General features: G+C 47.7%; 1 protein-coding gene across 1 annotated transcript in view; it reads left to right on the forward strand.

Moving 5' to 3' along the window:
- Positions 1–26606, forward strand: part of LOC140420575 (acetyl-coenzyme A synthetase 2-like, mitochondrial) — a 147016-nt gene that overhangs the window by 96992 nt on the left and 23418 nt on the right. Inside the window, exons 10-12 of the mRNA XM_072504575.1 lie at positions 2877–3003; positions 15986–16113; positions 24191–24254. Coding sequence (XP_072360676.1) covers positions 2877–3003; positions 15986–16113; positions 24191–24254 — 319 coding nt within the window. The remainder of the gene's footprint in view (positions 1–2876; positions 3004–15985; positions 16114–24190; positions 24255–26606) is intronic.

A 26606-nucleotide genomic window follows, 5' to 3' on the forward strand; every position in this document is an offset into this window, starting at 1 on the left:
ACTAGACGCGTACCCTCTCCCCCGCATATCCGACATGGTCAACCGGATTGCCCAATATAAAGTCTTCTCCACCGTGGACCTCAAGTCCGCCTACCATCAGCTCCCCATCCGCCCAAGTGACCGCAAGTACACAGCCTTCGAGGCAGACGGGTGATTATACCATTTCCTACGGGTCCCTTTTGGCGTCACAAACGGGGTCTCGGTCTTCCAACGGGAGATGGACCGAATGGTTGATCAACATGGGTTGCGGGCCACGTTCCCGTATCTCGACAATGTAACCATCTGCGGCCACGATCAGCAGGACCACGACGCCAACCTCCAAAAATTCCTCCAGACCGCCAAAGCCTTGAACCTCACGTACAACGAGGACAAGTGCGTTTTTAGCACCGATCGGCTAGCCATTCTGGGCTACGTAGTGCGCAATGGGATAATAGGCCCCGACCCCGAACGTATGCGCGCACTCATGGAATTTCCCCTCCCGCACTGCCCAAAAGCCCTGAAACGCTGCCTGGGGTTCTTTTCATACTACGCCCAGTGGGTCCCCCAGTACGCAGACAAGGCCCGCCCCCTAATACAGACCACGACCTTCCCTCTGTCGACAGAGGCTTGCCAGGCCTTCAGCCGCATCAAAGCGGATATCGCAAAGGACACGATGCGCGCCATCGACGAGTCCCTCCCCTTCCAGGTCGAGAGCGACGCCTCCGACGTAGCTCTAGCGGCCACCCTTAACCAAGCGGGCAGACCCGTGGCCTTTTTCTCCCGGACCCTCCACGCCTCAGAAACCCGCCACTCTTCAGTATAAAAGGAAGCCCAAGCCATAGTGGAAGCTGTGCGACATTGGAGGCATTACCTGGCCGGCAGGAGATTCACTCTCCTCACTGACCAACGGTCGGTAGCCTTCATGTTCGATAATGCACAGCGGGGCAAAATCAAAAACGACAAGATCTTAAGGTGGAGGATCGAGCTCTCCACCTTCAACTATGAGATTTTGTATCGTCCCGGAAAGCTGAACGAGCCGTCCGATGCCCTATCCCGCGGCACATGTGCCAACGCACAAATTAACCGCCTCCAAACCCTCCACGAGGACCTCTGCCACCCGGGGGTCACTCGGTTTTACCACTTCATCAAGTCCCGCAATCTCCCATACTCTTTAGAGGAGGTCCGTACAGTCACAAGGGACTGCCACATCTGCGCGGAATGCAAGCCGCATTTTTTCAGGCCGGATGGAGCGCACCTGATTAAGGCTTCCCGCCCCTTTGAACGCCTCCGTCTCGATTTCAAAGGGCCCCTCCCCTCCACCGACCGCAACGCATATTTTCTTAATGTGGTGGACGAATACTCCTGCTTCCCTTTTGCCATTCCCTGTTCTGACATGACCGCGGCCACAGTCATTAAAGCCCTGAACAGCATCTTCACACTGTTCGGTTACCCCGCATACGTCCACAGCGACAGGGGGTCCTCTTTCATGAGTGACGAGCTGCGCCAGTTCCTGCTCAGCAAGGGCATAGCCTCAAGCAGGACGACCAGCTACAACCCCCGGGGGAACGGGCAAGTAGAGAGGGAGAACGGCACGGTCTGGAAGGCCGTCCTACTGGCCCTACGGTCCAGGGACCTCCCAGTTTCACGGTGGCAGGAGGTCCTCCCGGACGCTCTCCACTCCGTCCGGTCGTTATTATGTACGAGCACTGATCAAACGCCTCATGAGCGTCTCTTTGTTTTCCCTAGGAGGTCCTCCTCTGGAACGTCGCTGCCGACCTGGCTGGCGGCCCCAGGACCCATCCTGCTCCGAAAGCATGTGCGGGCACATAAGGCGGACCCGTTGGTCGAAAGGGTTCACCTCCTCCACGCGAACCCCCAGTACGCCTACGTGGAGTACCCCGACGGCCGACAGGATACGGTCTCCCTGCGGGATCTGGCGCCCGCTGGCAACACGCACCCCCCCCCCCGACACCATCAACCCAACCCCCCCCCCTTCCTGCCACCGCCGCACCCCGCGACCGCCCCCTTCCCAGGAGGATCGGTTCCCCTCCCCTCAGCACCGACCAAGAATAAAGCCCAAGCTGAAACCGTAAGGCTCCTGGAGGCGACAACACCGGTACAAGCACCACCACCACCGGGGCCGAGGCGATCGACACGGACGACCAGACCACCCGACCGACTCGTGGCGTCGATCTAAAACTAAATATGGACTTTCACAAGAACATTTTGCTTTTCTTCCTATACCCTCTGTAAATAGTTGCAACAGGACAAAATTGTACAATACTGTATTGCCATGTGAATGTTTTTTTTTCCTCCCAGGACCAGCCCTGTAAACCCTTACCATCATACGAAGCATCACCCCGCCGGGTTCATTTTTGACAAGGGGTGAATGTGGTAGTATGTATTGGGGGTCATGTGGGACTGGAAGCCCTAATGTCATTGGCTGACAGATCCCGGGTCCTGGTTGGCCGTTGACCTCTAGCTCCGCCCTGAAGGCGGAGTATAAGAAGCCGGAGTCTTCCCCCGCAGGCCAGTTTACTATCGATCTGCGGGGGAACAGACACGCTTAATAAAGCCTCATCGACTTCACTCTATTCGTCTCACGGAGTCTTTGTGCGCTACAGGGAGAAAGCAATCAAAGGATGTGCTGATAGAGTTAGATGAATGACAGTGGGAGCACAAACACCAGCATAAACCAGATGGGCTGAATGGCCTGTTTCTGTGCTGTATAGTATGTGTGTATTTTGTCATCATTTTAAAGACTTCTATCAGGTCACCTCTCCAACTCCTGTTTTTTATAAAGAGCTTCAACCTGCTCCATCTTTCCTGATTGCTGTGCCCTCTCAGTTGTGGTATCATCTTTGATTGATAATGAATACTCATGTACCTATATACAGGGAAATCGTCTGGAGGGAAATGATGTTACTGGTGCTCTCTGTATCACAAAACCTTGGCCTGGAATTGCGAGAACTATCTTTGGGAATCATTCGAGATTCCTGGATACATATTTCAAAACATATCCAGGTAAGACATCAATATTTTGAAAATCACCCTTTTATGCCTTCACAGACATACACGTCTCAGTTACTAGCCACCAAAGTAGCTGATAAGCACTATAAAGTGCCAAACACCCATTTCCACATTATTGAGTTTGAAAGGAACACAGTTCCTCTTTCGTTCGTTGTTTCAACAATATCTTTTTGTGGAAAAGTATAACATGGAGAGGATAAAGAGGAGATTTACCAGACTGGCACCAGAGATGAGAGAATGCAGTCACTTTTCTTTTTAAATTGAGAGTAGCCAATTATTTTTCTTTTCCAATTAAGGGACAATTTAGAACATAGAACATAGAACATAGAACAATACAGCGCAGTACAGGCCCTTCGGCCCACGATGTTGCACCGAAACAAAAGCCATCTAACCTACACTATGCCATTATCATCCATATGTTTATCCAATAAACTTTTAAATGCCCTCAATGTTGGCGAGTTCACTACTGTAGCAGGTAGGGCATTCCACGGCCTCACTACACTTTGCGTAAAGAACCTACCTCTGACCTCTGTCCTATATCTATTACCCCTCAGTTTAAAGTTATGTCCCCTCGTGCCAGCCATATCCATCCGCGGGAGAAGGCTCTCACTGTCCACCCTATCCAACCCCCTGATCATTTTGTATGCCTCTATTAAGTCTCCTCTTAACCTTCTTCTCTCCAACGAAAACAACCTCAAGTCCATCAGCCTTTCCTCATAAGATTTTCCCTCCATACCAGGCAACATCCTGGTAAATCTCCTCTGCACCCGCTCCAAAGCCTCCACGTCCTTCCTATAATGCGGTGACCAGAACTGTACGCAATACTCCAAATGCGGCGGTACCAGAGTTCTGTACAGCTGCAACATGACCTCCCGACTCCGGAACTCAATCCCTCTACCAATAAAGGCCAACACTCCATAGGCCTTCTTCACAACCCTATCAACCTGGGTGGCAACTTTCAGGGATCTATGTACATGGACACCTAGATCCCTCTGCTCATCCACACTTTCAAGAACTTTACCATTAGCCAAATATTCCGCATTCCTGTTATTCCTTCCAAAGTGAATCACCTCACACTTCTCTACATTAAACTCCATTTGCCACCTCTCAGCCCAGCTCTGCAGCTTATCTATATCCCTCTGTAACCTGCTACATCCTTCCACACTATCGACAACACCACCGACTTTAGTATCGTCTGCAAATTTACTCACCCACCCTTCTGCGCCTTCCTCTAGGTCATTGATAAAAATGACAAACAGCAACGGCCCCAGAACAGATCCTTGTGGTACTCCACTTGTGACTGTACTCCATTCTGAACATTTCCCATCAACCACCACCCTCTGTCTTCTTTCAGCTAGCCAATTTCTGACCCACATCTCTAAATCACCCTCAATCCCCAGCCTCCGTATTTAGTGTGGCCAATCCCCTAACTAGCGTGAAACCCACGCAGACATGGGGAGAATATGCAAACTCCACACGGACAGTGACCCAAGCCGGGATTCGAACCTGGGTCCTCAGCGCCGCAGTCCCAGTGCTAACCACTGCGCCACATTCCGCCGGGAATGCAGTCATGTAGAGAATCTGGGATTGTTCTCCTTCGAGCAGAGAAGAATAAGGGGAGATTTCGTAAAGGCATTCACTCCTGTTGGGGTTTTTGAAAGAGTACATCAGGAGAAACTGGCCACACGGTCAATAACCAGATATTTAAGGAACTTGGCAAAAGAAATAGAGGGAAGATGAGGGGCTGGATTCTCCGTTTCTGCGGCTAAGTGTTGACGCCAACGGAGAATCTATGACAGGAAAATCAGCGCCGCACCTGCACCAATTCTGCTACCAGTGAGGGGCTAGCACTGGCGGCGTGTGGAACACCTTCGAATCCCATGAAAAACGGTGTGGGATTCGCTGGTTTGTGATATACACTCGCAGGGTTGACAAGCTGTGGCCGTGGATAAACATACAATCCCCACATACATACCAAAGTCGAAAAGATGGGACAGGTTGTGCTGGAGCACCCACACAGCTGATGGATTGGGGGAGGGGGGGTCACATATATGACTCAGGGCACCAGGTTTAAAGCGGGCTGTCAGCGGCATGTGCAGCCGCATGGCTGCCTTGCCGGCTGCGGTAATGGTGTTGCGTACCCGTCCACTCTGGCCCCACAACCCACTTCCTGGCCACCCCCGGCAGAAGCACCCCGGCCAGCGGCACAATTGTCGGCGAAGTATGGCGGTGCTGGACATTGCCTGTCTGCCCTCTCTCTTTCTCTCAGCAGCCACCACGGCAACGTCACAATGTTTGAGAGCACATGTGGACCGCGGCGTCGGAAACTCGGCCCATTGGAGGCAGAGAATCGCGGGTTGGCCCGCTAATGATATGCAAACGGTGATTAGAGTATGCGCAGCGTACATCGCATTGACGCCGTTTTTGAGGTGATGGAGCATCGCGATTCGGCATCAAACCGGTGCCTGCCATAATTTTGGCATCGGGAGCTATTTTCTGCCTGATCGCACACCCCAATTTCGGTGTCAGCTAATGGATAATCACGTCCAAGATCTTTCTTATAGTTTAAAATAACTTTCAATTATAGGACACCATTAACTTGGTAAAAACATCCCAAGGTGCTTTCAAGTGTCATCGAACAAAACAGAGACAAGTAAGCAAAAGCTTGGTCAAAGAAGGAGAGGCTAAGAAGTGAGAAAAAGGAGGAGAGACAAAGAAATGGAGAGGTTTAGGAAGGGAATTCCAGAGCTTAGCTAGTTAACTGAAGGAATGGTCATTAATGCAAGGTTGAAGGAAGTTTGCAAATGGCAAAAATTGGAGAAATGCAGAATTATCAGAGCATTGAAGGGTTGAATGAGATTACAGAGAGGGGACGGGATGTGGTCATCTAGACCAGGGGCAGCACGTAGCATTGTGGATAGCACAATTGCTTCACAGCTCCAGGGTCCCAGGTTCGATTCCGGCTTGGGTCACTGTCTGTGCGGAGTCTGCACATCCTCCCCGTGTCTGTGTGGGTTTCCTCCGGGTGCTCCGGTTTCCTCCCACAGTCCAAAGGTGTGCAGGTTAGGTGGATTGGCCATGCTAAATTGCCCTTTGTGTCCAAAATTGCCCTTAGTGTTGGGTGGGGTTGCTGGGTTATGGGGATAGGGTGGAGGTGTGGACCTTGGGTAGGGTGCTCTTTCCAAGAGCCGGTGCAGACTCGATGGGCCGAATAGCCTCCTTCTGCACTGTAAATTCTACAAAAATTACATCTATAAATAAGAAAACTCTCACTCTTGTAGCTGAGATCAGAAACTCAGAAGCTGCAACCCTACACTGGTGCTAGATATGTTCCTGTCATCAAATTGTATACAATGATCAACTGAAGGATTTATGCCACATTATTAATCCAAAATCTCTGGAGGAAAAGAACAAAGAACAATACAGCACAGGAACAGGCCCTTCGGCCCTCCAAGCCTGTACCAGAATTGACACCAGCCTTTGTCAAAACCCTCGGCACTCTTGTGCCGTATCCCTGTATGCCCATCCTATCCATATGTTTGCCAAGATTGCTTTTGAACACCGTTAATGTATCTGCTTCTACAACCTTTCCTGGCAACGCGTTCCAGGCGCTCATCACCCTCTGCGTAAAAAAACTGCCTCGCATGTCTCCTCTAAACTTAGCCCCACGGACCTTAAACCTATACCCCCTGGTGACTGACCTCTCCACCCTGGGAAAGAGTGCCTGCCCATCCACTCTATCCATGCCCCTCATAATCTTGTAGACCTGTATCAGGTCACCCCTCCATGAAAACAGACTGAGTCTATTCAGCCTCTCCACATAGCCAACACCCTCCAGACCATGCAACATCCTGGTAAACCCCTCTGCACCCTCTCCAAAGCCTCCACATCCTTCTGGTAGTGTGGCGACCAGAATTGTGCTCAATATTCTAAGTGCGGCCGTACCAAGGTTCTATACAACTACAGCATGACTTGCCAGTTTTTATACTCGACGCCCCGTCCAATGAAGGCAAGCATTCCGTATGCTTTCTTGGCTACCTTGTTCACTTGTGTTGCCACCTTCAAAGACCTATAAATGGTTGTAAATGAGCACTAAATCAGATAGTTAGTTTTCAATATGGTGAAATAAATATAAAAATCTGTGACCAGGCAAGTCAATAAACTAAGGGTGGAATTCTCCCATTTTGAGGATGGTGGCAGATGACTCTGGCAGTGCCGCGCCAGATTCAGAGCTTGGATCCTCATTAATTATGAGGGAACAGGTGAGTTCCCCTCCAATTCTCCTGGCGGGCCGGCAGTTGATTCGTTCGCCCGCCTTCAGCTGGCAGGTTCAACGATCCCGGTGCCATATTAGCACACTCCTATCACCTTCTCCAGCCTACTTGTCTTCAGCAGACTGTACAGAATGTCTGGAACTCAGAGGGAAAAGGCCAGCAGACTCAAGAAGAAGGCAGCACCAGCTTTCAGCGGCAGAGCCCTCAAGGCCCTTTTTCGAGGCGTCCAGGCCCACTGGCATGTTCTATACCACAGGGATGGCTCAAAGAAGCGCATCAACCTCACCTCTCCGCCTGGATGCTGTTGCCCAGGAGGTCAGCCCAGCTGTCATCCGGTCACAAAAAGTGCCGTCCAGTGCAGGAAACGGATGAATGATCTTATCCACTTTGTCAGGGTAAGTCAAACTCTCATTGTGGCATCATGTACTCAAACGGCTACTCCCTTCATGAATTTCACACGTCAATTAGTAGGGGACATGTATCAATGCTCACTCCCTCAACAAGGCTTTCACAACACCGCCATCCCATCTATCTTGTTGCTCGAACTCCAATCCCTCTCCCTTCTGGGTACACACAGGACATGTATTTCACTCAATCTTTGCTTCATCCGGGTGGCACGGTAGCACAATGGGTAGCACTACTGCTTCACAACTCCAGGGTCCCATGTTCGATTTCCGGCTTGGGTCACTGTCTGTGTGGAGCCTGCATGTCCTACAGGTGACTGCATGGGTTTCCTCCGGGTGCTCCGGTTTCCTCCCACAAGTCCCGAAAGACTTGCTGTTAGGTAATTTGGACATTCTGAATTCTCACTCTGTGCACCCGAACAGGTGCCGGAATGTGGAGACTAGGGGCTTTTCACAGTAACTTCATTGCAGTGTTAATGTAAGCCTACTTGTGACAATAAAAAGTATTATTATTATCCCCTCTGATCATACCGCTTTCTTCTGTCCCTATAGATCTAAATTGTGCACAACAAGCGAGAACGATTCTAGACCGGGGCATGGACAGCAGTGATGATTGGCCTCACTGAGTTTGAGGAGGCTGAGCAGAGCTTGCCGGTGAGGATAGTTGAGGACAGGTGGCAACGCAGAGCTTGGCCTCCCACAATATACAGGTATCAGCTCCATCACTTCAATTCAAATCTTTCAATTCAAAGTGAGTGCAATGCACTTTGAATTAGCTTCAGCTCATCCACTAAAACTGTCTTTTTGTCTTTTGCAGGTACAAGCAGAGGACAGCCAGATAGCCAGCTCAGCAGCTCTCTGTGCCCCAAAGCACATCTGAGGGTGAGGGGGCTGAGGAAAAACCATCAAAGCACTTACCTGCACCCTGCACCAGTGCAGAGACACGTACCTCGGCGGGGTGTAGTTCAAGGTTAGACTCGGGGACACTTTCTGGAGAATGCCTCAGAGACACGTCCTCTCAACAGTCAGAGGCAAGGACTTCCCAGGTCTCCAGCACTTGGAGAGGTGCTGGAGTCCAGCCACCCACTCAGTCCCAGTCAGATAATGAGCCTCTGGAAGCAGTCACCTGCTCACTGGTGGAGATGCAATAGCAGGCAGTGGATCAGAGTTTAACTAATGTGGCAGGGGGATGGGAACCGATGCAGGAAGTTGGAAGGTAGTAAAACAGGGACACAAACAAAAGGCAGTAAGGGGGAAAGTGTAAGGCAGAGAAGCCACAGTCAAAAATCAAAAAGGGCGACAGTACAAGGTACAGTGACTGAGGGGAGCTCAGTGAATAGGACCAGTAATACTAAAAGAAATAAAACGGGAAGTGAAAACATTAATGGTAAGCGACGCGGCAGGTTGTTACATGAAGATATGGGTTCAACGACAAGGAAGATTAGGAGAAAGGTTAAGAGGAAATATAACTTAGGAGAGGTTACTGATCGAGGTGTTAAGATTCAGAACAAAGGTAAAAAAAAGCCAACATAAGTGTACTTTACCTGAATGCTAATAGTATTCGAAATAAGGTAAATGAGTTGAAGGCGCAAATCATCGTGAATGACTATGATTTAGTGTGGCCATTACTGAAACATGGTTGAAGGATGGTCACGACTGGGAGTTAAATATCCGAGGGTATCAAACTATTCGGAAGGACAGAGTGGATGGTAAGGGAGGTGGTGTAGCTCTGTTATTTAAGGATGATATCCGGGCAACAGTAAGGGGTGACATTGGTGCTATGGAGGATAAGGTTGAATCTATTTGGGTGGAAATCAGGAATAGTAAGGTGAAAAAGTCACTGATAGGAGTAGTCGATAGGCCACCAAATAGTAACATTCTGGTGGGGTAGGCAATAAACAAAGAAATAACTGATGCATGTAGAAATGGTACAGCAGTTATCATGGGGGATTTTAATCTACATGCCGATTGGTTTAACCAGGTCGGTCAAGGCAGCCTTGAGGAGGAGTTTATAGAATGTATCCGCGATAGTTTCCGAGAACAGTATGTAATGGAACCTACGAGGGAACAAGCGGTCCTAGATCTGGTCCTGTGTAATGAGACAGGATTGATTCAGGATCTCATAGTTAGGGATCCTCTCGGAAGGAGCGATCAAAATATGGTGGAATTTAAAATACAGATGGAGGGTGAGAAGGTAAAATCAAACACTTGTGTTTTGTGCTTAAACAAAGGAGATTACAATGGGATGAGAGAAGAACTAGCTAAAGTAGACTGGGAGCAAAGGCTTTATGGTGAAACAGTTGAGGAACAGTGGAGAACCTTCCAAGTGATTTTTCACAGTGCTCAGCAAAGGTTTATACCAACAAAAAGGAAGGACGGTAGAAAGAGGGAAAATCGACCGTGGATATCTAAGGAAATAAGGGAGAGTATCAAATTGAAGGAAAAAGCAGACAAAGTAGCAACGATTAGTGGGAGACTAGAGGACTGGGAAATCTTTCGGGGACAGAAACCTACTAAAAAAGCTATAAAGAAGAGTATGATAGATTATGAGAGTAAACTTGCTCAGAATATAAAAACAGATAGTAAAAGTTTCTACAAATATATAAAACAAAAAAGAGTGGCTAAGGTAAATATTGGTCCTTTAGAGGATGAGAAGGGAGATTTAATAATGGGAGATGAGGAAATGGCTGAGGAACTGAACAAGTTTTTTGGGTCGGTCTTCACAGTGGAAGACACAAATAACATGCCAGTGACTGATGGAAATGAGGCTATGACAGGTGATGACCTTGAGAGGATTGCTATCACCAAGGAGGTAGTGATGGGCAAGCTAATGGGGCTAAAGGTAGACATGTCTCCTGGCCCTGATGGAATGCATCCCAGAGTGCTGAAAGAGATGGCTAGGGAAATTGCAAATGCACTAGTGATAATCCACCAAAATTGACTAGACTCTGGGGTGGTCCCGGCGGATTGGAAATTAGCAAACGTGACACCACTGTTTAAAAAAGGAGGTAGGCAGAAAGCGGGTAATTATAGGCCAGTGAGTTTAACTTCGGTAGTAGGGAAGATGCTGAAATCTATCATCAAGGAAGAAATAGCGAGGCATCTGGATGGAAATTGTCCCATTGGACAGACGCAGCATGGGTTCATAAAGGGCAGGTCGTGCCTAACTAATTTAGTGGAATTTTTTGAGGACATTAACAGTGCGGTAGATAACGGGGAGCCAATGGATGTGGTATATCTGGATTTCTAGAAAGCCTTTGACAAGGTGCCACACAAAAGGTTGCTGCATAAGATAAAGATGCATGGCATTAAGGGTAAAGTAGTAGCATGGATAGAGGATTGGTTAATTAATAGGAAGCAAAGAGTGGGGATTAATGGGTGTTTCTCTGGTTGGCAATCAGTAGCTAGTGGTGTCCCTCAGGGATCAGTGTTGGGCCCACAACTGTTCACAATTTACATAGATGATTTGGAGTTGGGGACCAAGGGCAATGTGTCCAAGTTTGCAGACGACACTAAGATACGTGGTAAAGCAAAAAGTGCAGAGGATACTGGAAGTCTGCAGATGGATTTGGATAGGCTAAGTGAATGGGCTAGGGTCTGGCAGATGGAATACAATGTTGACAAATGTGAGGTTATCCATTTTGGTAGGAATAACAGCAAAAGGGATTATTATTTAAATGATAAAATATTAAAATTGCTGCTGTTTAGAGAGACCTGTGTGTGCTAGTGCATGAGTCGCAAAAAGTTGGTTTACAGGTGCAACTGGTGATTAAGAAGGCAATTGCAATTTTGTCCTTCATTGCTAGAGGGATGGAGTTTAAGACTAGGAAGGCTATGCTGCAATTGTATAAGGTGTTAGTGAGGCCACACCTGGAGTATTGTGTTCAGTTTTGGTCTCCTTACTTGAGAAAGGACGTACTGGCACTGGAGGGTGTGCAGAGGAGATTCACTAGGTTAATCCCAGAGCTGAAGGGGTTGGATTACGAGGAGAGGTTGAGTAGACTGGGACTGTACTCATTGGAATTTAGAAGGATGAGGGGGGATCTAATAGAAACATTTAAAATTATGAATGGAATAGATAGGATAGATGCGGGCAGGTTGTTTCCACTGGCGGGTGAAAGCAGAACTAGGGGGCATAGCCTCAAAATAAGGGGAAGTAGATTTAGGACTGAGTTTAGGAAGAACTTCTTCACCCAAAGGGTTGTGAATCTATGGAATTCCTTGCCCAGTGAAGCAGTTGAGGCTCCTTCATTGAATGTTTTTAAGATAGATAGATAGTTTTTTGAAGAATAAAGAGATTAAGGGTTATGGTGTTCGGGCCGGAAAGTGGAGCTGAGTCCACAAAAGATCAGCCATGAGCTCATTGAATGGTGGAGCAGGCTCGAGGAGCCAGATGGCCTACTCCTGCTCCTAGTTCTTATGTTTTTATCAGGCAGATCTCCGACAAATCACTACCTGAGTAGAGCACACGATGGAGGAATCCTTCCGCGTTGTCTGATGTCATGGCTTTGATATGCGAGCGTCTCAAGGTCACCATGGGAAGGTTGGCAACCACCATGGAGACCTTGGTCCAGCTGGATTTGCGCTCGGCCATGCACTCCATGGCCACACGCTCTGATGGGCACCATCAGGATGCAGGCCATTTGGGCATCTTGACCTCCCTCGAAGTAACCTATCTTTTCCAGGAGTTATGTCAGGGCTCTCTGGCACCCACAGGGAGGATGAGAGTCAGCTGGACACCCCACAGACCTCCACTCAGGACACTCCAAAAGTGCGCAGCTGCTCACAGTCCCCTCCCTGTCCATGCACCGACTCCAGCAACGCAAGCCGCCAAGGGTACTTCTGCCCCTGAGCAGGAGACCCGCAGAGGAAGTCTGCCAAAGTCATCACAGGAATCGAGACGTAGCTGTCAGCAAGCTGCCTCCACCCTTGCTGCAAATGTCGGGGCTGCACCCAGGCGTAAAGATAGAGTTAGGAATATTATAATGTTTTCATGTCACCTCAGGGTCACGGGTACGCTTTCACTGAATAAATTGCACTTTGTGAAAACTATTCCACGGATATGTGAATGTAATGGTCAGGTGTAAACACTATTCCATGGGTACGTGAATGTAATGGTCAGATGAAAACATTTTGGTTTGGATCATTGCAATCCATTTATTCAGATGCGCCACTTTTCTCACACTCCGACTGTCCCTTTTAAGATTAACTTTCATGTGATGACACCCTCAGTGCCACTTGGTACCGCACCCTTGTGTGTTGTCAGGGAGATGTGTGTAATTCTTCATTCGGAGTGTATGATGTGTAAGTTCTCAATAATTAGTCCTCAAGAAATAGCAATGGCTATTGAGGGTTCATCAGATAGGTGACTCTCTTTGTATCTGGGTTTCCGAACTGATTGTGTCTCAAATCATGGCATGCACTTTAGGATGAGGTCCGCAGCTGCTCCCAGGAAGACCCAAAGACAAATAAATTGAGTACTGCCATCACCTTCAGGGCCACTGGAAAGGGGAAGCCTCTAAACCCATGTGGTGTCAGCTCTTCTCAGAGCATGTGGCATATGTGGCAGACCAGATCTGTGGACAATCACAGCCTTACCCTGCACTGCCTCTCACTCATTTGGAGAAAGGAGACTTGTGGATGATAAATCCTTGATGTTGTCAGTTATCTCCGCAGTCTGGGTGTCTGCTCCTTGGCTTCTTGTTATTGCTCACGCTCTCCCTGGCCTTGTCCCACATGCAGTGCCTCCTGCATGGGCAGACACCATTTCCTTCTCCTGCCTCAAATGAGGATACGTAGAAAAGCTCCCTGGAGCACTGGATCCATTTTTACATTTGGTTCCTCTCTGAAAGAGATATTGAAGACCAGAATAGGTCCAGCATTCTCACACACACTTAAGAGGTGAGCAGCATTCCATTCCACAGGTGTTGCAGCTGGAGTCCTGTGGGGGATGACAATTTGTCAATTACCTCATTGAACCAATGTGGCTCTGTACTCCAGTCACTGACTTGGCATAACTATGAACATTCCTTTGCCCATGATGAATAAATGGAATCCATTTGGCCACTGATTAATAGCATTAATTGTTAACCCGTGACTTCTTTTCACTGATAGGATGGCAGAATTGATGCAGCTGTGCCACCTTAACTATAGCCTTCGTGGTGGCGCAGTGGTTAGCACTGTGTCTCACAACGCTGAGGACCCAGGTTTAATCCCGGCCCTGGGTCACTGTCCGTGTGGAATTTGCACATTCTCCCCGTGTCTGCGTGGGTTTCACCCTCACAACCCAAAGATATGCAGGGTAGGAGGATCGGTCCTTAATTGGAAAAAAATAATTTGGTACTCTAAGTTTATTACAAAAAGGGACTATAGCCTTCACTTCCTAGGGCTGCATTACCGTCTTCCACTATGTAATTTGTGGAACCAAATTTGACGTGAGCCTATTATTGAGTTGTGCCAATCCCGTTCAAAGTGCAAAATTAGAAAACAGGCTTGCTCTAGCTTCCTGGGCAATGGGCTGAATCCTGTGTAATTGACCTGAATCCTGTACACTGTAGAGGCGCCAGCAAGTGGCTATACGTTGCAAGGAGCCCCATAGGCCAGCTTAGTAGTCCTCCCACACGTCATCATACTTCTCCCAGACAGAACCAATCTTATTTTGGATTATGCTGTTTTACCTGAGCATTGAGATAGTGGTGCTGCACCTGTATTACAGAACTGAGTTCAACCCTCTCTCCCTCACTGTCCACTTGCAGATAGAGATGCCACCTATTGTTCTCCAGCCTCCCCCCTTGATCTTGTTGCAGTGGTGCACATTGACACATTTCTCCCCGAGCCAATCACCTGCAAGCCACCCATGCCTCATATGGACCTGTACCCATCCCTTTGGAGGCTGTGTGCACCATCACTTACAGGGGTTCCTCCCATGAGAAATTCACATATCTGCCCTGTATTATGTGTTCCCCTCTACAGGCTGAAGATACCCCCTGTGACCATTATCATATCCTCTGCAGCCCAATATAGAACCTGACATGCTCAGTGACATCGACTGTAGGACAGCCCTGCACACCAAGCTGTGCATTTTGCCTTAGAAGCACACAGCCCTTGCTCCTCCATGCAACTGGGGTATACCATGCTTCCAACTATTGCTCCTGCAACATGGCTGCTGCACTGACTCCTTTCTCTGACTTCAGACTGAGGTCCACATAGCCGCTGGACTGTCTATCATCTGTAACTCCTTTCCATTTTGCAGCAGGAATGCAGTTATCCCTGTCTGCCAGCCCCTAAACTTAAATGGGAGCCTTGCAACGCAGCCCTGGTTAAACTTCGGCCCTTTGTTGCAGTGGCTACATCAGTCCCGCAGCACAGTGCTGCCCACATAGACACTAATATGTGGCATGGGGGGGGAAGAAGGCCCCTGTACTCTCCCAATCGCAGAGTTGGTGACACAGGAAGGCCCAGGGGTTCAGCAGCATGGTGCTGTCCATGAAGACCAGCTCAGCATGGGGATAGAGGGCAGGAACTGGTGTGCCCTGGCAGGTTCGTGTACAGCGCATTGGGAGCAGCACAGCACTATGACAGGTAGGCTTTACATATTGCACTCAGCTTGAAGTCTCTGGTGAACTGAGGGCCATCTTGTGCACACTACACTTTGTCAATTGGTTTGATGCCAATGTAATTTCTCACTGGCATGACGCAAGGCTTGACAGGATGTGGGTGGGCAGCTGTTTAATGAGCATGCATGAGATACAAATAGCATTTGTGTCACCTGCCAGCGGGAAGACTAACCCACCATTAAGAGAATTGCAACGGGATTTTTCACCGGTGGGTTTTCGACCTTTTGGTTTCCGTTTGCTTCTTGGGTCCGGCCTGCCACCAAACCAGCCGTGGGCAGGTTGGGAGAATTCCACCCTAAGTATCTCTGGGAGAGATGAGTACTTCTGTTCGTAACCTTTGAATTATGCATTATTGGAGGCCACAATTGGACTATGAATTTGCCACGCCTGCTATTGTAAAGCACTCGTTCAACAGCTGTGGTAAACATCCAGTACTTTATAAACATCAGTAGATCCTGCTATTAAGTTAGTATTTTGAACAAAGTGATATTGTGAAAGAAAACGACATAAAATGCTATTCCTTTGAAAGGTTTTCTCACGGATCTGTTTCGTACATCCACATTCCAGAAAGACAGTAATGACCTTAGGCACATTGAGAAGGAGCACAACTACACATTCTCAGCTCCAAGCAGCATATTACTGAATGCACATACACTTTACGGAAAATCTCATCTCTTTTCAGGCTGCTACTTCACTGGCGATGGTGCGTACAGGTCACCGGAAGGCTATTACCAGATCACTGGCCGGATGGATGACATAATTAACATCAGCGGGCACAGACTGGGTACAGCTGAGATAGAGAATGCTCTGGTAAGGACCTGGCATAAATGATCAAATGTGGGTGCACAGACGAGGAGGCATCCTTGCGGCACTGTTGGTAATTGTTTGGTAGCCTGTGTCCATTCTTTGAATGGAAGGATGTGGCAAACGGTATTCCACTTAATAAAGTTATACTTCATCATTAGCTTTCACTGTATATATGGAAATATAGAAAATAGCACAAGAATAGGCAATGTGGCCCTTTGACCCTGCCTTACCAATCATGGCTGGTCATCCAACTCAGTAATCTGTTCCTACTTTCCTCCATATCCTTTGATTCCTTTAGCCCCAAGAGCTATATCTCTATATCTAACGCATTCTTGAAAACATGGGGTGAGATTTTCCGTTTGGGAGACTGTTTTCCCGCTGGAGGAAAATTGCTACCAATTTACGGTCCCCTGGGAGTGCTAATCAGGAAGCAATTCAGTGTCCTTTGCCATGCAAATATACCGCGAAGCAGCCCCCCCACCCCCAGATTGCCTGAGTGCCCCCCTTCCCTTCAGTACGGGGGCTGAAACCCCCCCCCCCCCCCCCCCCCCCGGGACCCTCTAACTGAAAAGAACCCCTAACTAAAGCAATCCAGCCCCCACAGGGCACAACTCTTTCCCCCCCCCCCCCCCTCCCCCCACCAAAAAAAAGAATTCCCATCTGGAATCTAGAGAACAGACCATACAGGGGTAGTGAAAAGAATTACAGCTGTAACAGTTACCTGGGATCTCCACATGTCCAATCCTGGAAGGAGAAAAGCTGTTTCCTGTGTTTAAACCCCTCCGATCCATTAGCTGCAAGCTGTTCATTAATTTCTAGAGGGCTGTGATTAACAGCTTCCAGAAAACAGCTGCAGCCTTGGTTCATTCATCTCTCTTGGGGATGAATGACTAAGTGCTGAAACCCCTATGTTTACAAACATCAACTACATCAAAGAGAGGTAAGCGCATTCCAATTACTCAAGCGTATTCCAATCCCTCAAGCGTGGGATTGCAATGTCTCCATGGACCCAGTATTGGATCAGCAGTCCCCATTGACACGGTATTGGATCAGCTGTCCCCATTGACACGGTATTGGATCAGCTGTCCCCATTGACACAGTATTGGATCAGCTGTCCCCATTGACACAGTATCGGATCAACGGTCTCCATGGACCCAGTACTGGATCAGCTCTCCCCATGGATCCAGTACTGCATCAGCTGTCCCATGTATCCAGTACAGGATCAGCTGTCCCCATGGATCCAGTACTGGCTCAACTTTCCCCATGGATCCAGTATTGGATCAGCTGTCCCCATGGATCCAGTACTGGATCAGCTGTCCCCATGTGTCCAGCACTGGATCAGCTGTCCCCATGTATCCGGCACTGGATCAGCTGTCCCCATGTATCCAGCACTGGATCAGCTGTCCCCATGTATTCAGTACTGGATCAGCTGTCCGCATGGATCTAGTACTGGATCAGCTGTCCCCATGTATCCAGTACTGGATCAGCTGTCCCCATGTATTCCGTACTGGATCAGCTGTCCGCATGGATCTAGTACTGGATCAGCTGTCCCCATGTATCCAGTACTGGATCAGCTGTCCCCATGTATTCAGTACTGGATCAGCTGTCCGCATGTATCCAGTACTGGATCAACTGTCCCCATGTATCCAGTACTGGATCAGCTGTCCCCATGTATTCAGTACTGGATCAGCTGTCCCCATGATCCAGTACTGGATCAGCTGTCCCCATGTATTCAGTACTGGATCAGCTGTCCGCATGGATCTAGTACTGGATCAGCTGTCCCCATGTATCCAGTACTGGATCAGCTGTCCCCATGTATCCAGTAATGGATCAGCTGTCCCCAGGGATCCAGTACTGGATCAGCTGCCCCCAGGGATCCAGTACTGGATCAGCTGTCCCCATGGATCCAGTACTGGATCAGCTGTCCCCATGGATCCAGTACTGGATCAGCTGTCCCCATGTATCCAGTACTGGATCAGCTGTCCCTATGGATCCAGTACTGGATCAACTGTCCCCATGGATCCAGTACTGGATCAGCTGTCCCCATGTATCCAGTATTGGATCAGCTGTCCCCATGTATTCAGTACTGGATCAGCTGTCCGCATGGATCCAGTTTTGGATCAGCTATCCCCATGGATCCAGTATTGGATAAGCTGTCCCCATGTATCCAGTACTGGATCAGCTGCCCCCATGGATCCAGTACCGGATCAGCTGTCCACATGGATCCAGTACTGGATCAGCTGTCCACATGGACCCAGTTCTGGAACAGCTGTCCCCATGTATCCAGTACTGGATCAGCTGCACCCATGAATCCAGTACTGGATCAGGTTTCCCCATGGATCTCGTACTGGATCAGCTGTCTCCATGGATCCAGTTCTGGATCAGCAGTCCCCATGGATCCAGTACTGGATCAGCTGCCCCCATGGATCCAGTATTGGATCAGCTGCCCCCATGGATCCAGTATTGGATCAGCTGTCCCCATGTATCCAGTACTGGATCAGCTGTCCCCATGTATCCACTACTGGATCAGCTGTCCCCATGGATCCAGTTTTGGATCAGCTATCCCCATGGATCCAGTATTGGATCACCAGTCCCCATGGATCCAGTACCGGATCAGCTGTCCCCATGTATCCAGTACTGGATCAGCTTTCCCTATGGATCCAGTATTGGATCAGCTGTCCCCATGTATCCAGTACTGGATCAGCTGTCCCCATGTATCCAGTACTGGATCAGCTGTCCCCATGGATCCAGTTTTGGATCAGCTATCCCCATGGATCCAGTATTGGATCAGCTGTCCCCATGTTTCCAGTACCGGATCACCAGTCCCCATGGATCCAGTACTGGATCAGCTGCCCCCATGGATCCAGTTTTGGATCAGCTATCCCCATGGATCCAGTATTGGATCAGCTGTCCCCATGTATCCAGTATTGGATCAGCTGCCCCCATGGATCCAGTACTGGATCAGCTGTCCCCATGGATCCAGTACTGGATCAGCTGTCCCAGTGGATTGTGTATTGGATCAGCTGTCCCCATTTATCCTGTACTGGATCAACTGTCCCCATGGATCCAGTACTGGATCAACTTTCCCCATGGATCCAGTACTGCATCAGCTGCCCCCATGGATCGAGTATTGGATCAGCAGTCCCCATGTATCCAGTACTGGATCAGCTGTCCCCATGGATTCAGTATTGGATCAGCTGTCCCCATGGATCAGTATTGGATCAGCTGTCCCCATGGATCCAGTACCAGATCAGCGGTTCCCATGTATCCAGTACTGGATCAGCTGTCCCAGGATGGTATGTTGCCTCCCTGGTGCAAGGGTCAAGGATGTCTCGGAGCGGCTGCAGGACATTCTTGGGGGGGGGGGGGGGGGGGGCGGGGGTGAACAACCAGCTGTCATGGTGCACATAGGCACCAACGATATAGGTAAAAAACAGGGAGTTAGGAGTTAAACTAAAAAGTAGGACCTCAAAGGTAGTAATCTCAGGGTTGCTACCAGTGCCACGAGCTAGTCAGAGTAGGAATGTCAGGATAGATAGGATGAATGCGTGGCTCGAGAGATGGTGCAAGAGGGAGGTATTCAAATTCCAGGGGCATTGGAACCGGTTCTGGGGGAGGTGGGACCAGTACAAACTGGACGGTCTGCACCTGGGCAGGACCGGAACCAATGTCCTCGGGGGGGGGGGGGGGGGGGGGGTGTTTGCTAGAGCTGTTGGGGAGAGTTTAAACTAACATGGCAGGGGGATGGGAACCGATGCAGGAAGTTGGAAGGTAGTAAAACAGGGACACAAGCAAAAGGCAGTAATGGGGAAAGTGTAAGGCAGAGAAGCCATAGTCAAAAATCAAAAAGGGCGACAGTAGAAGGTACAGTGACTGAGGGAACTCAGTGAATAGGACCAGTAATACTAAAAGGAATAAAACAGGAAGTAAAAACAATAATGCTAAGCGACGCGGCAGGTTGTTACATGAAGATATGGGTTCAACGACAAGGAAAATTAGGAGAAATGTTAAGAGGTAATATAACTTAGGAGAGGTTACTGATCGAGGTGTTAAGATTCAGAACAGAGGTAAAAAAGCCAACATAAGTGTACTTTACCTGAATGCTCGTAGTATTCGGAATAAGGTAAATGAGTTGATGGCGTAAATCATTGTGAATGACTATGATTTAGTGGCCATTACTGAAACATGGTTAAAGGATGGTCACGACTGGGAGTTAAATATCAAATGGTATCAAACTATTCGGAAGGACAGAGTGGATGGTAAGGGAGGTGGTGTAGCTCTGTTATTTAAGGATGACATCCGGGCAATAGTAAGGGATGACATCGGTGCTATGGAGGATAAGGTTGAATCTATTTGGGTGGAAATCAGGAATAGTAAGGCGAAAAAGTCACTGATAGGAGTAGTCTATAGGCCACCAAATAGTAACATTATGGTGGGGCAGGCAATAAACAAAGAAATAACGGATGCATGTAGAAATGGTATAGCAGTTATCATGGGGGATTTTAATCTACATGTCGATTATTTTAACCAGGTCGGTCAAGGCAGCCTTGAGGAGGGGTTTATAGAATGTATCCGCGATAGTTTCCGAGAACAGTATGTAAAGGAATCTACGAGGGAACAAGCGGTCCTAGATCTGGTCCTGTGTAATGAGACAGGATTGATTCATGATCTCATAGTTAGGGATCCTCTCGGAAGGAGCGATCACAATATGGTGGAATTTAAAATACAGATGGAGGGTGAGAAGGTAAAATCAAACACTAGTGTTTTGTGATTAAACAAAGGAGATTACAATGGGATGAGAGAAGAACTAGCTAAGGTAGACTGGGAGCAAAGACTTTATGGTGAAACAGTTGAGGAACAGTGGAGAACCTTCCAAGCGATTTTTCACAGTGCTCAGCAAAGGTATATACCAACAAAAAGGAAGGACGGTAGAAAGAGGGAAAATCGACCGTGGATATCTAAGGAAATAAGGGAGAGTATCAAATTGAAGGAAAAAGCATACAAAGTAGCAAAGATTAGTGGGAGACTAGAGGACTGGGAAATCTTTAGGGGGCAACAGAAAGCTACTAAAAAAGCTATAAAGAAGAGTAAGATAGATTATGAGAGTTAACTTGCTCAGAATTAAAAACAGATAGTAAAGATTTCTACAAATATATAAAACAAAAAAGAGTGGCTAAGATAAATATTGGTCCTTTAGAGGATGAGAAGGGAGATTTAATAATGGGAGATGAGGAAATGGCTGAGGAACTGAACAGGTTTCTTGGGTCGGTCTTCACAGTGGAGGATACAAATAACATGCCAGTGACTGATGGAAATGAGACTATGACAGGTGAGGACCTTGAGAGGATTGTTATCACTAAAGGGGTAGTGATGGGCAAGCTAATGGGGCTAAAGGTAGACAAGTCTCCTAGCCCTGATGGAATGCATCCCAGAGTGCTAAAAGAGATGGCTAGGGAAATTACAAATGTACTAGTGATAATTTACCAAAATTCACTAAACTCTGGGTGGTCCCGGCGGATTGGAAATTAGCAGTGCTATGGAGGATAAGGTTGAATCCATTTGCCTAGTTCTTATGTTCTTATGTCCCCGTGTATCCAGTACTGGATCAGCTTTCCCCATTGTCCCAGTACTGGACCAGTTGTCCCCCATGGACCCAGTACTGGATCAGCTGTCCCCATGTATCCAGCACTGGATCAGCTGTCCCCATGGATCCAGTACTGGATCAGCTGTCCCCATGGATCCAGTACTGGAACAGCTGTCCCCATGTATCCAGTACTGGATCAGCTGTCCCCATGTATCCAGTACTGGATCAGCTGTCCCCATGTATCCAGCACTGGATCAGCTGTCCCCATGTATCCAGTACTGGATCAGCTGTCCCCATGTATCCAGTACTGGATCAGCTGTCCCCATGTATCCAGCACTGGATCAGCTGTCCCCATGGATCCAGCACTGGATCAGCTGTCCCCATGGATCCAGTACCAGATCAACTGCCCCAATGTATCCAGTACTGGATCAGCTGTCCCCATGGATCCAGCACTGGATCAGCTGTCCCCATGTATCCAGCACTGGATCAGCTGTCCCCATGGATCCAGTACTGGATCAGCTGTCCCCATGGATCCAGTACTGGAACAGCTGTCCCCATGTATCCAGTACTGGATCAGCTGTCCCCATGTATCCAGTACTGGATCAGCTGTCCCCATGTATCCAGCACTGGATCAGCTGTCCCCATGTATCCAGTACTGGATCAGCTGTCCCCATGTATCCAGTACTGGATTAGCTGTCCCCATGTATCCAGCACTGGATCAGCTGTCCCCATGGATCCAGCACTGGATCAGCTGTCCCCATGGATCCAGCACTGGATCAGCTGTCCCCATGGATCCAGCACTGGATCAGCTGTCCCCATGGATCCAGCACTGGATCAGCTGTCCCCATGTATCCAGTGCTGGATCAGCTGTCCCCATGTATCCAGTGCTGGATCAGCTGTCCCCATGTATCCAGCACTGGATCAGCTGTCCCCATGGATCCAGTACTGGATCAGCTGTCCCCATGTATCCAGTACTGGATCAGCTGTCCCCATGTATCCAGAACTGGATCAGCTGTCCCAGTGGATTGTGTATTGGACGAGCTCTGCTCCTGGATTTCTGACAAAGCACCGCCAGGTTCCGGATGGTGTGGAACTGTTCTCCAGGATCAGCAAGAAGTAGAAAATTAGGGAAAACAAATATGGCCTTGACATGTGTATGCAACTATATTAGCGTATCACAGATTAAAACAGGTTCAAACCAGAGACCTGTCACAGCAGCATGTGAACCTGAAGTCTCTGGGCTCCTATGATGATGCAGTCATTTATCCACAGTGTCGCAGAGCCGTACAAATTAATAATGCTCCTGGTTTGCTCCCTGTCCATTCTCAGTAAAGCTGATCGTAACTGTGAGAGTTGGATATTGCAGTTGGCTTCAGGGAAGTAGGAGAAAGTTATTCTGGCTCTCTGCTCCTGATACTCTCCACTGACTGAGTGGGTGTGAATACAGACAAAGAGCGGACCTGATAGAGACCTTAAAAATTATGGAAGGGTTTGAAAGGGTGGGTATGGAGAAATGGTTCCCACTTTTAGGTAAGTAATAATAATAATCACTTATTGTCACAAGTAGGCTTCAATGAAGTGACGTTGAAAAGCCCCTCGTCGCCACATTCCGGCACCTGCTCGGGGAGGCCGGTACGGGAATTGAACCCGCGCTGCTGGTCTTGTTTTGCATTACAAGCCAGCTGTTTAGCCCACTGTGCTAAACCAGCCCCATAACCAGTCTAGAACAATGGAGTATAAGTTTAAGTTAGTTGTTGACAGGTTAAGTAAACATTTTAGGAGAAATTTCTTTACATACGGAGTGATGAAAATGTGCCATTAGGATTGGTTGCAGTAGATAACTTGTTGCATTTAAGGGGACACTTGATTTGTACGTGAGGGAGAAGAGAGTAGATGGGCTTTGTGACAGGGTTGGAAGAAAGTGGAAGGGTGTTTGTGTGAAGTATAGATCAGTTGAAGTATAGCCAGTTTCTGTACTGTCGATGTAAATAATACTCACTTTCTAGGTTTATATATAGGTTCATGTATAAAGACTGCTAATGTGGATGAGGAGGTATGGAACACTCATAAAACAGTGGAGGTGGTGCTTTATTACAGTTAACTCAGGGAGTCCGAGATGCTGTGGCAACAGGCACTTTTACATGCATGTTGTAATCTGGAGATACGGATATTGATGTAGAGGCTCCAATGTTCTTTCCATCACATGACTGACCAGGAATCTCTCCTGTTCTTACTGGGTGCCATTGGCATTTGGTGGAAGGATTTGCAGGTTGACACTCGATCTGTTCTGCTGCGTTATGAATATACCTTCCTTGGCCAGCAAGTCCTGGGGCTTATGGCTTAGTGGCTGGGACGCTACCCACTGCGCAGCAAGACCTCCACTTGTAAAGCAGTACTTTAGTATTATTCAGCACTTCTGTGAGGAGAAATAACAGGAGGTGGAAAGGAAACTGTTAATTGATCGTGATGGTGTTTCTCTGTTCAAATGCTCTTTAGTCTGAACACCCAGATGTGCCAGAGACTGCAGTGATTGGCTATCCTCATGACATAAAAGGTGAAGGTAGGTGAGAGAAACAGTAATCACATGACTAACACAATGCAGGTAAATTCAGGAAAATAAAAAGTGATTTATTTTGTTTAGTGCGATGGAGGTTAAGTTGTGCATCTTCGTTTTATGCCGCCTCACTTTTAAACTGGGGTCTTTTTAATTTATTTGTTTTGGACCGGAAATGAAAACTGTCGGCATGTCTTATGATGGAAATATATTTGGTCTCGGTGCAAATTGGCTTTTGCTTCAAATGCCATAGCTTCCCTGATATCCCTCCTGAACTCTGATGCTAAAGTACCCTAGAATTAGTTGATAATAAACAGTTCCTTGATTATTTGGAAGCATTTAATGCCCGACAGTGAAACTTAGAGCAACATGAGGAATGTGTGTTGACAATATTTTACTATGCCGATGTGCAAAAGAAAGAACAAAACTTTCACCACCTCAGGAAACCTCAAAGCCAATGAAATACTTTTGAAGTGTAGTCAGATACAACAATTTGTGCGTAACAAAATCTCACAAACAGCATTAAAATAATGACCAGATAGTTTGCGTGTAGTGATGTTGATTCAGCAATGAATGATAGGCAGGTCATCTTCTTCTTCTTCAAATAGTGCCGTTGAATGTTTTACCTCCACTTGAAATGGCAGAAGGGACTCTGTTTACAGTCTTATCAAAAATACAGCACCACTGATAGTGCAGCACTCCCTCAGCACTGTACCACAGTGAAGTGCTGTCTTAGATTCTATACTGGAGTAGGACTTGAATCCACAACCTTCCAACTCAGAGGTGAAAGTACTACAGTTATACTTTTCCACTTGTCCTACTATCAAATAAAACAGTTGGAAATGCTCAAATGACACATTTAGAATCAAAGTCCTAAAGAACTAGTCAGTTCTTTCCCTTTACTTGCTTCAAGTGAAAGTGTTAGTATTAGTATTAGGTACTCTGTTAATATTAGGTACCCTGTTGTCCCTGTTCTCTGAAGAGTGCAGTTGAATATTGTAGGCAAATTAGCACATATATATTTGAACGCATTTAAAATAATATTTTCCCAGATGATATTTCTTGTGAACTATATTTATTGGCAAATTGCAATAATGAGTACAAAAATGTGTTCTACAAAATTGTTCTTTGCCCTTCCCTTTTTTATCTTTTATATCTTTAAACAAATTATCTATTGGAGGGGATTGTCTGTGTTAAGAGGTCACCCGCAAATGTTCATTCAATCAAACCCGAAACCTGACCTCTGTCATTCCACTGTACATGAAGGGGGAACAAGACCGATTCTCAACACAAGAGGATTGTGATAAACATGTTTATACTTTCTACCCTTTAATCAGATGCTCTTCTCTATTCTACTATCAAATATATTAGGGTGTTCATTATTAACCAAGAACCTTTATTGCATATCTGAGCTGGGTGGAAGAAATGAGGAATCATCTTTTTCAACAATCAAGTGGCTAATTTCTTGAATTAGTTTTTTGTTCAAATGAACAACCTGCTCACTAATGCATGGGAATAGGTGTTTTTTACCCCTGCGATTTCTGGGGATAGAACTTTGACAGTGTTTCAAAAGAACGTAGCAACAAGTTGTGACACAGCTACGAGATCAATCACTCATCAGTAGAGACTGTTGACATGGACAAAGGAAGAGACAAGTATTGCAGCATGTGATTGTTATCAAGAGCTTGGAAAGTGTGGGGTTTGTGGAGATTGGACCGCAGAACCTTTGTTATGTACTATTATATTATTCAGATAATCTGTGATTTGCATATGTTACAGAAACAGGCTTAATGACTAGAACATAGGAATTGGTAGGCAAGAAGACCAAGTTCCATCTAGTTACCTTCTCCAATTGTGGGAAATGCATGATATAATGGTAATGGAGTTGCTGATAATCGGCGGGAGAGGGCCCAGGCTGTGGAAGGATGCCCGACATAGGAATCCTCACGACCTTTGAGGAATGGGCCCTGGAGGTGACTGGGATGGCCGAGAACAGAGCGGTTGCCAATGTGGAGGTTGCCGGATGCCACAGAGGTGAGGATCCACTTGGCCCCACCCGGAGGACCTGTCAAACGTGAGGTGTTAATGTAATACAGACTGACCCATCCCATCCATGGACCACATGTCTATTCTCCCGCAGGTCCTCCAGCCGACGGCGCCGGCTCATCCGGGGCGACACCCTCCCACGAGACCACCTCAGAGGAGAGTTCCGAAGATGCCATATCCACCCTCCGCATTGCAGAGACACACACCTCGGTGGGCAACATTAATGGTCAGGCTTCTGGGGCACAATCTGGTGAGCACCACACAGTTGCTGACGCACATCAGGTGGAGGCCGTAACGCCCAGGTGAGACAGC

The sequence above is a fragment of the Scyliorhinus torazame genome, chromosome 1 (genome assembly GCF_047496885.1).
Source record: "Scyliorhinus torazame isolate Kashiwa2021f chromosome 1, sScyTor2.1, whole genome shotgun sequence".
Classification (NCBI taxonomy): Eukaryota; Metazoa; Chordata; class Chondrichthyes; order Carcharhiniformes; family Scyliorhinidae; genus Scyliorhinus; species Scyliorhinus torazame.